The 18,409-nt window shown below is 40.5% G+C and overlaps 1 protein-coding gene across 2 annotated transcripts in view; it reads right to left on the bottom strand.

Annotated features, from left to right (window-relative positions):
* PRKCE (protein kinase C epsilon) overlaps nt 1–17,666 on the bottom strand; it is a 318,791-nt gene extending 301,125 nt beyond the window's left edge. The window contains exon 1 of one of the 2 annotated variants that reach the window (XM_087717691.1): nt 16,335–17,666. In XM_087717691.1, coding sequence (XP_087573817.1) covers nt 16,335–16,682 — 348 coding nt within the window. In that variant the 5' untranslated portion in view covers nt 16,683–17,666. The remainder of the gene's footprint in view (nt 1–16,334) is intronic. The other variant, XM_087717692.1, reaches the window with a different exon arrangement.
* Nucleotides 17,667–18,409: the final 743 nt, after the last annotated feature.

Genomic DNA, 18,409 nt, shown 5'->3' on the forward strand with positions numbered 1-18,409 from the left:
ACCCAGGCCAATTAAGATATGCTTTATTAATATTTTTTTTCAGAGATAATATTACTGTACTTGGGAATGTTCAAAAACTATGCATTGAATAAGTAAGGAAGTATTTAGAAAAAATGGCAACATATTCAAACTTTTAAAGCAATTCAAATAACATTGTATGTGGGACTGGACTTTTGATCTCTCTCTCTCTCTCTCTCTCTCTCTCTCTCTCTCTCTCTCTCTCTCTCTCTCTCTCTCTCTCTCTCTCTCTCTCTCTCTCTCGATGTGATGTGCCAGTGCCTGGAGGCTGTCAGGGTCTGGATGGGGGTTAACAAGCTTGTGCTCAATCCAGACAAGACCGAGTGTTGTGTTTCCCTCCCAAAAATTTGGTTAGTATTCCATCACTCAGGCTGGGGGGTGAAATTTTATGCCCCTCAGACAGGGCTCACAACTTGGGAGTCCTTCTGGACCCACAGCTGACTTTAGAACATCATTTGTCGGCTGTGACCAGGGGGGCATTTGCCCAGGTTCGCCTGGTGCACCAGTTGCGTCCCTACCTGAACCAGGAGGCACTCGCAACAGTCACTCATGCCCTCGTGACCTCAAGACTGGACTACTGCAATGCGCTCTACATGGGGCAGCCCTTGAAGAGCATTCGGAGACTTCAACTTGTCCAGAATGCAGCCATGCGAGTGATTGTGGGTGTACCTCGATACACCCACGTTACACCTATCCTCCACGAGCTGCACTGGCTTCCAATCGGTCTCCAGATACGCTTCAAGGTGCTAGTTATTACTTATAAAGCCCTTCATGGTATTGGACCTGGGTACTTGAGAGACCGCCTGCTGCCAATTACCTCCCAAAGACCCATTAGATCACACAGGGTCGGCCTCCTCCGGGTTCCATCTACTAGCCAATGCCATCTGGCTACGACCCGGGGGAGGCCTTCTCTGTTGCAGCTCCGGCCCTTTGGAACGAACTCCCCGCGGAGATTCGGACCTTCACCTCTCTCCTGGCCTTCCGAAAAGCTGTTAAAACCTGGCTGTGTCAGCAGGCCTGGGGTTGATGAGCTCCTTCCCCTCTCGACAGGTGTGGTTGTTGGTTATTTTAAATGTCTGTTTTGTATCTGTATGTTCCCTTTCCCGTTTGAGTTGTTCGCCGCCCTGAGTCCCTATAGGGAATAGGGTGGCATATAAATAAAATCAAACTTCAAACTTCTCTCTCTCTCTCTCTTATGGGTAGTAGTGGCAGACTGGATTTAAGGCAAATGAACAAGCAAGTATGAGTGTCAAGATCCACTTGCTCTCCACAAAAAACTCACTCTGTTCAATAAAAGGAAACATTCCAATGTCCCTGGACCTGGGACAGTATCTCTCTCTCCCTCCCTCCCTCCCTCCCTCCCTCCCTCCCTCCCTCTCTCTCTCTCTCTCTCTCTCTGTGTGTGTGTGTGTGTGTATGTGTATATATGTGTGTGTATGTGTGTGTGTGTATTTTTTGTATACTGTTCATAAATATAGAAGGATCAAAAGAGATCATATTAGATATATAATATTATACATGCTACACCAATCAGTAGCAGTAATTTCTAAACACATTTTATGATTACAAACCAGTTTAGCCTTCCCCAGTCTGGTGCCTTCCCCATGTTCAAAATTCAGGGTCAATTTTCTTTAAAATACACTATATTGCCAAATGTATTCTCTCACCCATCCAAATAATCAGAATCAGGTGCTCCAATCACTTCCATGGCCACAGGTATATAAAATCAAGTACCTAGGCATGCAAACTGTTTTTACAAACATTTGTGAAAGAATGGGTCGCTCTCAGGAGCTCAGTGAATTCCAGCGTGGAACTGTGATAGGATGCCACCTGTGCAACAAATCCAGTCGTGAAATTTCCTCGGTCCCAAATGTTCCACATCAACTGTCAGCTGTATTATAATAACGGGGAAGTGTTTGGGAATGACAGCAACTCAGCCACAAAGTGGTAGGCCACATAAACTCGTCCAACATGAGTGTGTGACCTCACAAATGCGCTTCTGGAAGAATGGTCAAAAATTCCCATAAACACTCCTGAACCTTGTGGACAGCCTTCCCAGAAGAGTTGAAGCTGTTATAGCTGCAAAGGGTGGACCGACGTCATATTGAACCCTATGGATTAGGAATGGGATGTCATACAGTAAGTTCATATGCGAGTAAAGGCAGGTGAGCGAATACTTTTGGCAATAAAGTGTATATTGCAAAAGGTTATAAGGTTATAAGGTTTATTGTATTTATATGCCGCCCTATTCCCAGAGGGACTCAGGGCGGCTAACAAACCCAAGGGGCTGGGAGGGTAAACAAGAAGGGAAATACAACAACAACAGTAAGTAACAAAAGTAATTTGCAGCTTTCAGTTATTAAATTGTATGTTCCCAAATGCTTTATCAGTACTATTAATCATTCCCACTTAGGTAATACGTTCCAAATGGTTATACAATTTTTCTAATTAATTCTTTTTATTTGATTTTTTCCCCAAAAAACTTGTTCCCAGTTTATAAAATTCTAGTTTTGGCCAGAACATATAAAATGTGTTTTTCTCATTTTCTATTGGAAAACAATTAGAGCTAACCACTGGAGCTGACCAGTCCCTAAATCCTGGAACAGAATGGGAGAATCAGAACAGATTTCCATTTCTTCAAGATGGAGTGCATAGGTATGAATCTGTTCTGATCCCGTTCAGAACAGATCCACTGTGGGGCTAGTACTAATCTACATTAATAAAGGTAACAACACACTAGTTGTTACTAGTGGAGCATTCTATTACAGTAGTCTAGTAGTTACAACTAGTTAACCATTGTACCTAGTGAATGCTCCAAAACTGGAGGTTTTTAAGAAGATGTTGGATAACCATTTGTCAAAAGTGATTTAGATTTCATGCCTAAGCAGGGGGTTGGACTAGAAGATTTCAAATGTCCATTCAAATGTTATTCTATTCTATTCTGTTCTGTTCTGTTCTGTTCTAGTTATGGGGATATTTATTATTTATATTTACACAAAACATCCCACATGGTAGATGCAAAGAAAAAAATTGATTCTATCTTCTAAACTATTTTAGATTCCTTTATTTTACTCAGAAGACCAGCATATTAATCTTATCATATTTCTGTCATAAGCCCAATCATTCAATTCTATTTCACTGAGAAAGGAGGAAAAACAAAAATTATTTCACTGCTGCTTTTTCTTTGCACAAAACTCCATCACTCTGAAATTCTATCCAATGTTCTTTGACAGATATCTGTAATGTTTAATACCACATAAATAAGTATATGAAGGACTCTAATTTCAAATAAAAAATATTATTCATGTTTATCAACTGAAAACCTTGATTTTTTTTCACACTTCTATTACATGCTGAAGAATTCTCCCTTCACTGCCCAAATGTTTTTCCATTAATTTTACTATTTTCAGCCTAACTACTTAATACCGTCTTTCTTCATATAACTTTATCCCCTGCCCCTAAATTTTAATCACTCTCCTTTGAACATGTCAGACCATTATAATGACTAAGCTTTTGAAGAGATGCATCTCGAATCAACTGTAATCCATAACTCTCTATGAGAACTATTTATTATTGCTGTTGTTGTTGTTGTTGTTGTTGTTGTTGCTACTGCTGCTGTTGTTTTGTTGGCTGTCCATTTTACCTCAGGCTACCCCCAACTCTTGAAAAGGCAAATCATGGTAATTCAATTGTGAATGCAAAAGTCAGCATACATAAAAATATGCTATATTATTTCCTGTATTATTTAAACTTAGTCCTTTGACAGAATATCTATGCCTGCCAGAGCAATGAAGCTAAGCCAACAGCACTCTGACTGTGCCCAGCTGGAAAATGATTGGAATACAGTACTTCAGATATGACTAAGCTGAAGCCCCTAATATCTGTTTTAAAACTGCTTCAGGGTTATTGTAACAATCCTATTTATTCATCTTTTTAAAAAGTATATCTATGCAGGAATGATTACAGTTAGTAATTGCTGAAATTATTTTAGCATGACTGAAAATGACTCAGAAATATATATTTGGCCTCATGTGAGCAGAGCACCCCTCAGTTGTTCATTAAAATACCCAGGTTTTTTTTCCCAAGCTTCTGTACAAGAGTAAAAGGAGATGAAGTTTTAAGGAGATAAGTTCTTAGCACCGACTGCTATGGAAATCTAAACAGCAAGGCTACTTTATTGAATAGCAGGAAGAAGCTGTACTCATGAGAGGGCCAAAGCATGACTTTCAAACCTTTTTCAAAGCCCTGTTACTGATATGACTTAACATACTGCAAAAGATTAAAAATGAAAGATATTAATAGCTCCATTGTATAAATAGAAAACATGGAACACACACATACACATACACATACAGTTGGCTTCTGGGTTAGTTTGGGATCTTAGTTGTTATCTATAAAGCCCTTCATGGCACAGGACTTGCCTCCCACAGAATCTGCCTGGCCAATTCAGTCTTGCAGGATTAGCATATTTCAGGTTCCTTGATTAAACAGTGTCATCTCTCAGGATCCTAGAAGTACATTCTCTCTGTAGCAGCAACACCTGCTCTCTGAAATGACATTCCCCTTCAAATCTAGATGGTCCACACTCTGATGTTGTTTAGAAGAGCCATGGTGAGGGACAATGAGGTACTTTGCTTCATTCCATCTCATTTGTCATTCTTGCCATATTTTATCTTTCCTTTTTTTGTTTTATTGTAATTTCTTTTATAGCTTATTTTGAAAGCAGGCAGCAAAATTTCATTTTTAATGTATGCCAGTGCACTCACAATAAAAAATGACAAAGTTTATCTTATTTTATCTATTTTATCTTTTCATTCTTCTGAGCTGCTGAGTGTCATTGGGAGTTAGATGGCATACAAGTTTAATTAATAATAATAACCTACAATGTGTAGTGATGTGGTTGCGGGGCTCACATGCTCTGTAGAAGATTACAGCTATATCAGAGACTCGACCATGCTACAAGAATCTCATCAAAGGAGCCACACCAAAAAAAGAGTGTTTTTCCATAAACAATATGGTGAGATGTAATTTATAGAACCCCATACCAGATTGGTCGTTGCCAGGGTCAACAAGGAGTTGGAGTTCCTGAACATCTGGTGACATAGGACTCAGGACTGTTGACTGAGCAACCAGGGCCAGCAGCTGCAGGATTACTGGAAGAAAAGTTGTTTACCTATCACAATATACAAAGGTCAAAAACAAAGAAATAATGATCTGTTATTACAACTCAAGTCCAGCAAGACGAGAATATTTTTTTTTAAAAAAAGCACCATCTTGGAAAGAACAGTATCCAGAATCGGAAATAATATAATATATGTTAGAAGATAAACATCAATTTCATAATACAAAATAAAATATTCACTGAAGCAGAATTGGAAGAACTGAAAAGTTCTACCCAGGACAAAGAAATCAAAGTCTTGCCAGAAGTAGCTCACATTGTAGAAGCAAACCAGAGAGAGTCAGCAATAGTAGAAGCTAGCAATGTTACTGAACTGTTTTCACTCCTAAACCAGGCACTCTTTCCACAAAATGAACAAAACCTTCTAATTAAAGCAGAAGAGAATTGAAATAATAGAATAACAGAGCATCTAGAACAGCCAAAAACAAAATAAGGTTGCTTGCACTGAAGCTTGTTCCAAACAACTAGCACAAATATCAAAAGATGTCAATAGTGTAATATCAAATATAAGAATCAATTCACTGCAAAGAAACCCATCAATTAATGTACAGCAGAGCTGCAGTTATAATTGAATACTTTGGATACAAAATCGGCAAGAAAAGAAGTACACAACAAAATGGAAAATCAGGTCAGAAAATATCAGAAGTTAAAGAACAAAAAGAATAACTGATCATGTAGTCACTGAGAAAAACAAGGAAAATAAAGGAAGTACTGGAAATAATAAGGCAGAAAATAACAAATATACCTAAGAAGATCAGCAGATAATGAAACTCAAATTGCACACTACAGGCAGAATCTCCAATTTCAGTAGAATCAGAAATGTTTCTAACAATCCATCAATGGAGATGGTTCATCTACAATGAACCACTCAACACCTGACAAAGAAGAAACAGTTCAGTTCTGGGCACCAAAGAAATACAGATAGTCCTCTCAGCTTACGACCATAATAAAGCCCAAAGTTTATGTTAAGTGAGAAATTTGTTACCTGAATTTTGCCCCATTTTACAACTTTTCTTAATACATTTGTTAAACAAATCACTGCAGTTGTTAAATTAGTAACATGGCTATTAAGTGAATCTGGCTTCCCCATTGACTTTGTTGGTCAGAAAGTTGCAAAAGGTGATCACATGATCCTGGGAGACAGCAACAGTCATGAGTCAGTTGGCAAGCATCTCAATTTTATTCACATGACCATGAAGATGCTGTAAAAGTCATCAGTGTGAAAAAATGGTAATAAGTTACTTTTTTCAATGCCGTGTAACTTAGTCACTAAATGAACTGTTGTAAGTTGAGGACTATTTGTACAACAGGAATGCAGCTTGGATGAAGGAAGACAGTAAGAATAAAAAGAAGCTAAAATGAAAGAACTAGTAATAACAGCAGAAATGGGGGAGGAAAAGGCAGAATACATCAAGAATCGGTCAGCACAGATGTCTTCGGACAGTGCTGGCTCTTTGGCTTAGAAACGGAAATGAGCACCGCGCCCTAGAGTTGGAAACGACTAGCACACTTGTGCAAGGGGAACCTTTACCTTTATGCAATCTCAAAACATCTGGAGCACCACTTCAACATCACCAGCATTGATAAAATCACCACCAGCCAATGGCAAAAAGCAGCTTTATTCGGAACAGGTCACATCCTGCAACAATATCTTTAATACCATCAAATCTGCCTATCCCATGTGCTTGTGAAGGACCTGATAATTGAATAAAAATGCCAAATCCAGGATAAATATTGGACTGTATGAGCAATCATCATCCTAAGTATAATATTAGTGGTGGTGGTGGTGGTGGTGGTGGTGGTGGTGGTGGTGGTGGTGGTAGTAGTAGTAGTAGTAGTAGTAGTAGTAGTAGTAGTAGTAGTCATCGTCTGTTGCTGCTTAAAGCCCCCCCTTCCTTTTATGGGCTCATGTACTATCTCTGGAAAATATGTACAGTTAGTCCTCAATTTACAACAGTTCATTTAGTGATGGTTTGAAGTTACAAGTCACTGAAAAAAGTGAGTTATGACTATTTTCACACATACGACTGTTGCAGCATTCCCATGGTCACATGATCAAAATCCACATGCTTGGTAATGGACTCATATTTATGATGGTTGCAGTGTCCCAGTGACCTTCCGACAAGCCCAGTCAATGGGGAAGCCAGATTCACTTAACAACTATGTTAATAGTTTGACAATCGCAGTGATTTACTTAATTGTGGCAAGGAAAGTTGTAAAATGGGGCAAAATTCACTTAACAAATGTCTTGCTTAGCAACAGAAGTTTTGGACTTAATTGTGATCATAAATCGAGGAACTACCTGTATTAGAAATAAAGAGACACAACAGGTGTCACAAGCTGCTTTGGAATGGGTGTGGACATGCAGTTGTTGCCTCCTTACTTCAAAAGCATATTGCTACCATGAGAACCCAGCTAAAAGGAGATGTTTGATGTCAACAAGTATAACCTATGCACTCATACCTTCTCTGAAGCACCTTTGAATCCAAAGTGCTGCTCTTCCTACAAATCAGCTGGCTTAGAGACTTGCTGTTTACTTAATGCTAGCTATTTTCAAGGACAGCATATTTCTTTTTGCATTAGAGCTTACTTTTAAATAAAAATGAACAAAGCTTCAATTGTATACTTCCATCATATTAGGTAAATATATCTAAAATATTTTAACTGCAGCACATCAGGCCTGCTGTTATGCTTCAAGCACAAAAATAACATCACAGGCCTTGGAATTTTAATTTCTAGTTATCACATAATTACAAGGCATACAAGAAAATGGCATCAGTAAAATAAAAGAGTATGACAATTATCCCTCCTATCTCCAGTGGATAGGAACATGATATGGAAAAGGTATAGGACACAGCATACATGAATTTGGTAATATGTACTATTGTATTGGTGAAAAGCTAAAAATCCAAATTAACAAATATTAGAAGAGGAGACAACACAAACATGTAGTCTACTAATACATTGTAAGATAAATTATCCAGCATCTTTGTGTCATAATTAGGGTGGAATCATTATAGAAGATTTGTAATTCTCTTTCATCCTCTATTATGGCCCTAAACCTTAACCACGTTGCTCAATTGTTCACCATAACTGAGATCATTGTCCAAGCAAAAAGTAACATTCAAGCTCTAAAAAAAGAAAATCCATTCCAACATAATAGTATAGCCTATAAATTATTGTTTTAGCATTTGGTTCTCATCTAAGGAGCCACTTGGATTGAATGGGAAACTCAGATGTATGTGCAAGAAATGGAACTCTAGAACTGCTATTGGAGAATGCTGGAAGTTGTAGATCCAGAACATCTGGTGGGCACCAGATTAGGGAAGCTGACCTTAAACACTTCTCGGTGCCTCTTCCTACCATTAATCATCTGATACACTGGAACAATCATATTACACAAAGGCCCCTACTGATAATACTTTTGGAGATACAGATATTAAATAGCCATGATAATGAGTACAGGGGCTGCATTATTTGGCAGACTGCTACACAGTCTGTAGCCCCTACATGGCTTTCAAATAAATGTTCTTTCAGTGCTATTGTGATTCCTAGTTCCGTATTTGTGTATTGTTGCAAGCATTTGCTCTGTAACCATGGAATCAATCTACATCACAGTCCTAACTGAGAGGAAAATAGCTAACATCTCCCTACAGGTGAAAAACAAACATGCTATGATCTTAAAAATCGTTGGTCTTTAATGTGCAGGGCATAACCCCCTTTTAGAACATCCAGATGTAAAATATCAGTGGTATCAACTTCTTTTCTTTTGGTTATTTATGGGAGAAGCATAAAGTGGGAAGGGGGGGTGAGAGGAAAAGGAATATTCAAATGTAAGAAGATCTAAGGTAACTTAATATGAAAATTTACTAATGAGACTCATGATGCAGCTTCCAGTGAAAAATAGCAATAGCAATAGCACTTAGACTTATATACCACTTCATAGTGCTTTTACAGCCCTCTCTAAGCAGTTTACAGAGTCAGCATATTGCTCCCAACAATTTGGGCCCTCATTTTACCCACCTTGGAAGGATAGAAGGCTGAGTCAACCCTGAGCCAGTGAGATTTGAACTGCCGTACTGCAGCTAGCAGTCAGCTGAAGTATCCTGCAGTGCTGCACTCTAACCACTGTGCCACCTTGGCTCTGTCTGTGACTTCAAAATTTGATTATTTATAATTATTTATAAATAATTCAAGGTGGTGAACATATTCAAAACATGTTCCTCCTCCTATTTTCCTCACAACAACACTATTGTTGTAAGTGAGTTGGGCTGAGAAGAGAGTGGCTGGCCCAAGATCACTCAGTTCACTTATGGCTAAGGCGGGAGTTGAACTCAAGGTTTCTTGCTTTCTAGCCTGATGCCTTAACAATTTAAAAACAATCTCAGATCACCTGTTTCAATAAGCTTAATAAATTTTGATAACCAAAGCAGGAGAAACAACTAACCAAGTAAGAGCTATGCTCTCACTATCAAACCAAACCATTCCAAAGTAGAGAACACATATAGGTCAAGGTTCAACTGTTCAATTCTTTGTGATTTAGTTCCCTGCAGATGTTTCATTCTCAAGCTAGATCATAGCATCAAAGAGCCAAGGTGGCGCAGTGGTTAAATGCAGCACTGCAGGCTACTGCTAGATCAGCAGTTCAGCAGTTCAAATCTCACCGGCTCAGGGTTGACTCAGCCTTCCATCCTTCCGAGGTGGGTAAAATGAGGACCCAGATTGTTGGGGGCAATATGCTGACTCTCTGTAAACCGCTTAGAGAGGGCTGAAAGCCCTATGAAGCGGTATATAAGTCTACTGCTATTGCTATATTGCTATTGCTTGGAAGAGTGAACCTCGCTGGTTGTTTTTATGTAAGAGCTTGCGATGCCAGTCTTGGTTGAGGTGCATTGATGCTGTTACCTCGGTTGGTATTGAAATGCCTATGGAATATGACTTGGAGGAAATGAAGAACCCAAACAATACTGTGTTACCCTTAGTATGCAGCATAGACTCTGGTGCCATTCTACATACAAGTTCTCCACAATTCTTCTATGATACAGAAAATATAGACATTTGTGATTGAGAAAATTCTGATCATTTGGGAATGTTAGCCACCTTGAGTGCCTAGAAGAAGAAAGGTAGAATATAAGCTGAAATGATACAAATAATAACAAGTCAATGACACCTCAGGTCTCCCCCCCCCCAATTGTTCCAGAGCCAAGTCCCCCCATTGTCCAGTTCTGCCCATTATTTCAGAGCCATAATCCTAAAAATGTCTATCTGTGCTTTTAAGGAATATTTATTCTATTTTGATTTATAAACACAATCACTTGTAAGCAGTTTTGGGAATAATGTTATCCTAGAAAATGGGATAGAGATAATTACAATTAATAAGTAATGTTTTAAATGATCCAATCACTGCATTAATCAGTAAACCAAACAAGATAAATTGACTTTTCAAGGCATCTCAATAATTCTCTTTTGAACTTCCCCAATGCCTTGCAACACTTATCAGAGGTTTCCCAGCACCTTATTAGTTCTGCAAAGATAAAGAAAGAAATAAATTTAAAGGACAGCAGCTGTCCTGCCAGAGTTCAAGCGACAAAGAAAATAACTAAATAGCCAATTACCTCCCTTCGACCGATCAGATCCTACAGATTAGGCCTCCTCCGAACTCCATCCGCCAGCCAATGCCAACTGGCAAATCCTTGGGGGAGGGCCTTCTCTATGGCTGCTCCGGCCCTCTGGAACGATCTCCCCGTGGAGATCCGGACCCTCACTACCCTCCAGGCTTTCCGCAAAGCCACAAAGACCTGGTTGTTCCGGCAGGCCTGGGGCTGATGGACTTCCAGCCCCACTTGAATCGTTATGACTGTTGTTGTTTTTATTTTGTCTGTCTTTTGTCTTATTGTATCCCCCCCCCTTCCTCTGGTTGTTAGCCGCCCCGAGTCCCTCGGGAGTGGGGCGGCATACAAATTTAATAAACATAAACATAAACATAAACGTAATCTAATACCTTCCATTACTGTATACTCTATTACGGTATATTAAAATGGAAAAATAACCCTCTTCTTAGTAGGAACAAAAGAAGTAGCTGTATATTTCCACTGGTCTATCTAATTCAGCAATGTTTATATTCACTGGCAACAGCTTTCCAGAATAGGGTAGACCAGGGTTTGGTCCAAGATCTCACTGCATGCAGTAAAAGTACTACTCAAATGAACCTCAGCTCTCCTCTATAAATCTTATTACAATAACGTTGTCAAAGGAGTGGTTACAAAGTAATACACGTTTTAAACAAACCCAAACATAAAAGAGGAATGAAACAAACCTCAGAAGCTTATTAAGTATGGATTTATTTATTTATTTTTTAAAAACCTTATTTTTTGTTATTTGGAATTATTGTGTGAAAAGCTCCATGTAAGAGCCATGTAATAATTCAAAGTATATACCGGAACCTATCTATTGAGTGATGTAACTGGATTCAAATCACATCTATTTGGATTTTACCGCAAAATTGATTACAATGTAAATGCATGCAAACATGGGCCTAAGTATGCTTTATTTATGGGATGTAGCTGTCCATCTTGTCTACTGGGGAGGTGAGGTGAGGAAGACCTGTTTCATAGGCAGATGCAAGATATAATCATAGGCAGGATATGCCGTGCATCACTTTCAAAGGTTAAAAAGGAATCATTACAGCCAACCAGCACAATTATCTGCCAAGGAAGGCAGAATCAGAAATGAAGTTAAACATCTTAAATGTCACTAGCTTCTTTAAAATGATTCACGTATATTGCATTTCAACATATGTTGACACCATTTATTTCTTCAACTAATTTTAACACATTGGTCTAGCGCTGAACACGCAGCTTAGAAATATCTGATTTATCGTTTGGTTGTTGTTTTTTTCAAAAAATCAGAAAGCTACTGTCAGGGAACCCTAATTATAATTTATTTCAGACCTGAAAACACAGTCATTGTTTCTCTTTCAAGACCTGGAATTGGTAGCCATGTTATGAATTTTAATAGACAATTGTGGTAGTACCCTTCATTTTGCTTCCTATTAAGAACAATTTTAACAACTCTCATGATTTCTTCAAAACCAAATTATTATATTTGCCTTGCTCGCTGCTTCTTTTTGCTAACGTTGGTGAGCATGTGCTAAATATTAATTCATATACTATAGATGTATAACTTTTTTAAGAATACACCAACAAATATAACAGATCAAAATGTTATATAATTCAGTTTTTACATCTTGGTGAGCTAGGATTGTTTGTAATTCTTTGCTGAATAGAGAGCAGCCCTAGATTTCACTCTGCACAACCCATAAAGCAGCTGTATTGCCTTATATCTATATTGTCACACATCACAGAATCATTAAGAACCTGTACACTGAATTGCCAGACTGTTTTCTATCAACTCCCTGGTCAGATTGACAGTTTTAGCAAGGTGGCTGCAACATATGACTTCAGCCATGTGATGGTTAGAGACCTCTCAACAAAGCAATGTTTTCTTTGACTTCCGTGAAGTGCTTTGTTCATCATTATCTGTTCTGCAGTTGATTTCTAAAGACTGAGATATAAAACTGAAGCAGCAAGTCATTTTGTAAAAAGGAAAACTCTTGCAAGCCTCAGCTTCTTAGTGCTTCGTGTGAAATGAGAACATGAGCAGATAAACCTAAGCAAATACATTTATTGTTTCACACTCAGTTCTGCCGTACCTGCAAAAGCAAACTGAAAGCATTTTTTTTAAGGTTTGTGGACTATCACCTCCCCAAAATAGTGATTTTTTTTGCCATCTGGACACTTGAACTCTAGGAAGTATTACTACATGGCTCATTTAGGTTTTTTTTCTTCTTTTGCCTCTTTGACATTTTTTTCTTGTATCCAAAAGGAGATTTTGGTCCCAAGGAATAGAGAGCTTAGACTTTATAATCAATTCATTTAAAAATAACAGTTACCTAGTTATGGGATTGGGGAAAGCCTTTGCTTCAGACCTTGCCAAAGTCATTCTCTGTTTAAGAAAACAAAATAACCCACATTTATTTCACAAGTCTGAATTTTTAGTTGCAGCTTCATGAGAATCTATATTAATAATCCCTGACCCAGAACCCATGTATGACCTCACCCAGCATCATCTGTTTTCTTGTAAATGCTCAGTCTTTCTCTGCTCATATCATCATCATCATCCTCCCAAGTCCCCTTGAAGCACTCAATAGGTGGATAAAAATGCCAAATCCAGTCTAAATCATATGCTGTGTAATATTATGATGTTATAAGTCACTCTTGGCATGGTTTAAAACAAAATATTACTAATGCTACCAATCAAAAGATGTGATCCTGCCTGTCTGTATTTTCCCTTTATTGAATTTTGTGCGTGGTAAGAACAAAAGATGAAAGAAGCAGTAAAAAAAAGGAGGTTCTAGATAGACGATATTGCTGTCTGGAGTACACACCCAAGAGAAATAGGCAATGCATGACAAAAATCATCATATTTTACTAGTCTTGGCCTCAATTCCCACATTTATAAAATAGGAATAGGGTTGACCTGGTAAAGGATTCTTAAATATGATAAAATGTTTGTACATCACATGCGCATGCACACAATTAATCACACCAATAATGACTTCTAGAAGATTCTAACAAATATATTTTAGTTCAGGAGTTTGCGCATCCTCTGAAGAATGAGGTTTATTCTGCTACCTTAAGAAAATTCTGAAAGGTCAAGAAATCAAAATTTGTGCACTCACAACAGTTCAAAGGTTTGCTGACTTTCATCTGAACTCAAAATATACTCTCCAAATAAGAGTTCAATAAAATGCATTTAGCCAAGTGCTGGAAATAGTCCCAAGAAAAATAGTTCTCAAAAATTGGGGCCAAAATTGCACTTACTCAATTTTTTTACCACTGAATTTATCTCTGGACTTTAATACATTTTGAACAGATATACACAGATAATACAAAGAATTACTTTTAAAAATGGAGAAGAATTACATCACAGGCTTATCTACTACCCAATTCTTATAGCAGTCTTCGAGAACTTTATTTTTTACAGCATACAGCCACTGTTAATTGCTTTATATTAAATATTATATTTTATTACATCCAATTTTATTTGTGTTCTTCTCTACCAGAGTTTGTCCTTCCCTATCCTTAACACTGTACATTGAAGTTCACCCAAAACTATCTTCATTTCTGCCAAATGCAAAATAAAACACCCCACACCATGATCTAATCTGTATTCAGCCTCTTTCCCCGTCTGATCAATAGAGTGCAAACACTCTCCTCCAATCAGTGTCTCTCACTCTGTAATAGCAGTTGTGATGGACAAAAGCCATTCCATCCCTGCCCTCAGAAAAATGGAATAAAGTAACTGTTAACACCCCCTCCTCTTATTGATATTTTTCAGTGCATTTACTTATACGTATCTGTCCAGTTGTCTGCAAAAAAATAAAAATCTAACAGACTATTTGGACAGCATGAAGGAAGATCAATTGTAAATATGAAATATTTCAAAGGCTTCCCAATTGCCTTGTCACCAATCCTCTATTAAACTCAGCATCGCCATGAATTGTGAAAGTGAAATGCAACCAGTCCCCCTCCCCCCCATTTGTCTTGACTATTGTTGCATCTTGCTGTGGTAGAGGAGATAAGTTTTAAACATTTTGTACAGGAAGAGAAGCTCTGGGAACTGTACGCTGGACCTCTCTATGTAGAATTTCCCTTCAGATTGGCATTTCTAACAAATTGAAAACAATTATATGAAAATGAACAAAGAAATATTGTTGAGGCTGTCGGATTTGAAAGGGATCCCAAGATGGTGCAAAGCAGTACTGTGGAACTGTCCATAGTTATGCTGTGTAATCCTTGCAAATATCACCTAGAACACGTTGTGCCCGCCTGTTGAAAATGTTACTTTGTCTCTATGAGATTCTCGCACTTTCTCTACTCCACGCACAGTGGATATAGAAACAACTGAGGGATGTGAGGATCTATGCTGATCTCCCAGTTCGTTTGTTATTTTCTACCCAAAACCAGGTTAATAAACAAATGAGGCATACAAACTCAAGTCTTTTTAGTGAGGTCACCCTATGTGAAATCTCTGGGGCAAATGGACCTGAAAGAATCTCTGCTCAAAGCTCTTGCTCAGCCTGAATCAAGATCATCATTGATTGACTCCTCTAGATTCATATCTAAAGCCAGGGTTCAGGTTCTATCAGTCAGTCCCAGCCTGCTGTGTGGTGTTCGATAAAGTTTGTCACCCCAATCCTGTTGCATCATGACTTCCTGAAAAGCTAAATAAACGTGTTGCCAGAGCCTAAGTTAACGTTCTTTCAAACACTCAGCCTGTCCATCCTGATGGCTGAAAACAAAGCAGATGAAGGATATCTCCAAATCGGAGAATCATATCTAAGAATTCTGAGGTTCCTGTTTTGGAACACTATGCATGGAGGGCACAAAACAGAGAAAAAATCTCCAGAACCTGGATTTTACCATCAGCACTTAAAAGAGTTGAGCTGGGCTGCAATGGCAAAAAAATATACATCTTACTTCTGGGAAACAAAATGGGCAAATGTGATATCCTGATGATCAGAAGATGTTAGGTTTGGTTTGGGGGAACTTATTTATTTCTGGATACTTCATTTATCTGGCCGTGGAGAGTCGTGTTATGAATATAAGTTTGTTAATGGCTGGGAGTCCTCACAAATTACAGTGGGTTAGAAGCTGAATGAATAGATGACCAAATGGCAACAAAACCTAACCATGAAGTAGAGAAATAGAATATTTAGCTAGATGTCTTTTGGGGTATTTAAGTCAGTGGCAGAGCTGAGGACCCTAAATCCTAGCTATCAAGATTCAGACTACACTGTCTTTTTCTGAAAGAAAGAAAGAAAGAAAGAAAGAAAGAAAGAAAGAAAGAAAGAAAGAAAGAAAGAAAGAAAAGGCACATCTCCCTTTTCACAAGGCAGATTTGAGACACCACATCTCTTATGTACTATGTCAAACAGCCACCTGCTTGAGCCCTCCGTCCAAGATAAGCCAGCGTGGTTGAGATACATCTGTCAAACAAAGGGGGTAAACCTCCATCTAGCTCAAAGCCACAAAAACAACCTGACCCTGCTATGCACTTCCTCCGGAGCACTCACCCAGTCCTCGAAGTGCCGACTCCCGTTCTGCAGCAAGTCCTCAAACTGGATGGTACAGTTAGCCACAAAATCGTCGTACCCGATGGGGGCATCGTGGAAAACGGCCATTTCAATCTTTCTGCCGTTGTTAACATCGGTGACAAATTCATCGTTCCAGGCAGGGCTGTTGGTTTTCTGCTTGGTGGAGGTCTGCCCGATCCTGAAATCGTCCACATTGAGGGCGATGTATGGGTCCAGTAGAAAGGTCTGTGGCCTGGGACCCACCGCATGCCGTAGCGACCAAGGGGTGGGTTTGAGATTCACCGCCTCGCAGATTTTGATTTTCAGCATGCCATTAAAAACCACCATGATTAGATGGCTTTCCTTTTTCTTGGGATTAAGCACGCTCCGGAGCCAGGAAGGTTTCTGGGAGATGTCTCAATAAATAAGAAGGCAGGTTTAAGTGAAGTGGGGGGTGGGTGGGTGCAGGGGGCTCCTTTCGGTGGCTTTGGCTAGTTTTCCCCCTTGCGACACCCACTGAATGCATACAGGCATACATTCATGTGTGCACGCATGTGTATATATATACACACACACATGCATGCATGCAAACACAGAGGCATATATTTCAGAGAGACTGGCCTCTCCGTGTGTTTTTTTTAAACGGAAAAACAAAAGGCGGGGGTGAGGGGGGCCGAGGGGAAGGGGAGAGGGATCGCGTTCCTGCTTGCAGAAATCCAAAATGCGATCGCAGCACATTCAAAAGAATCCTTGGGAGCGGGGTGGAATAGAGGGACGTCTCGAGAGCTATATATGTATATGCGTAGATATTATTATTATTATTATTTTCTTAAAAGAAAGACTTCCCCCCCGGCGTCGTCTTTCTCTCTTTAAAGAGCGTAATCCTTGAGCAGTCCTCCGCTGAAAGCAATCCGGCGCTCACGCTCTGCTGCTGACTTGCCTGTGCGCCGGCGGCGGCGGCGGCGGCAGGAACAACAGGGGAGGGGAGGGAGGGGAGAGGAGGGGAGGGGGGAAAGGGGTCGGAAAGAAAAGCAAACACCCAGGAACACCGAACCTAACGCGCGCAGCCCTGCCCACTTCGCAGCCTTTCCGACTGAAGGGGAGAGGGAGGGAGGGGGGAAATCACACAGTCCGAGGAACCTTACATCCGCCTCGGCTGCTGCGGGAGCTTCCTCGCCTTCTCCGCCTCCTCCTCCTCCTCCTCCAAGGCCAAGGATCCAGGGGATCGAAGCCAATGCATGAGGAGAAGCTGCTCCCGATCGACCTGCTCGGGAAAGGCGGGCGGCTCTTTTTTCTTTCTGTTATTTTCAGAGGATCATTTTTGTTTTAAAAAAGGGAAAAGAAAAAAAAAAAGATCTCACGCCGGCAAACGAGGTTCCCGCCCTTCCCTCCCCAACCCAAGGCCGCTGGTCTGGCTTGTGCCACGGGCTAGGCTTGCCTGATGCTGGGCGAGGAAGGCTCCCCCAGCTGGCCCTCTCGCTCGCTCTCTCGCTCGCTCGGTGTGTCTGTCTCCCCAATGCAGGAAATGCGCAAAAGACGTCAGTGTGTGGATCTGTGTGCGGATAGAAAGTTTTGCCTGTTGGGGGAGCAATACGCTGCAAAGGATCAGCGGCGAGAACCAACTACAAGCGACGCGGGAAGAGCCCTTCCCGGCCGCCGCTCCTCGGGGTCGTGACTTCTGGACAGAAACAAGCCCCCCCCCGCCCCCAGTCCTTGGTTGCCCCTTCTTCCCAGCTCAAGGGCTCCGGCTGGAGCGCTTCCTCCGGCGCCTCCTTCCAGCGCGCCCAAAGCTCTTCGGAGCGTTTGTGAGGGAAGAGGGGCTGGCCAGTTCGCCAAACTGCTGTCCCTCTTCCGCCTCCTCCATTGCCGCCTCCCTCCCACTCCCCGTCCCGTCCCGCGCGAGGAGGCAATTTTAAAAGCGAAGCCTGCCGCGCTGTTGATTTTTGCGCCTCAGCTTTCCGCCCCGGGGTCGGAGCGGCGGCTTGCGAGCGCTTGAGCAGGCTAAGGCCGCCTCAGCGACACTGCGGGTCCCGAGCCATACACGACTCGGGACCTCCAAAGTCTCCTTCCCGGCG

The sequence above is a fragment of the Thamnophis sirtalis genome, unplaced genomic scaffold (assembly GCF_051295495.1).
Source record: "Thamnophis sirtalis isolate CommonGarterSnake01/CBP01778 unplaced genomic scaffold, rThaSir2_p1.2 scaffold_6, whole genome shotgun sequence".
NCBI lineage: Eukaryota > Metazoa > Chordata > Lepidosauria > Squamata > Natricidae > Thamnophis > Thamnophis sirtalis.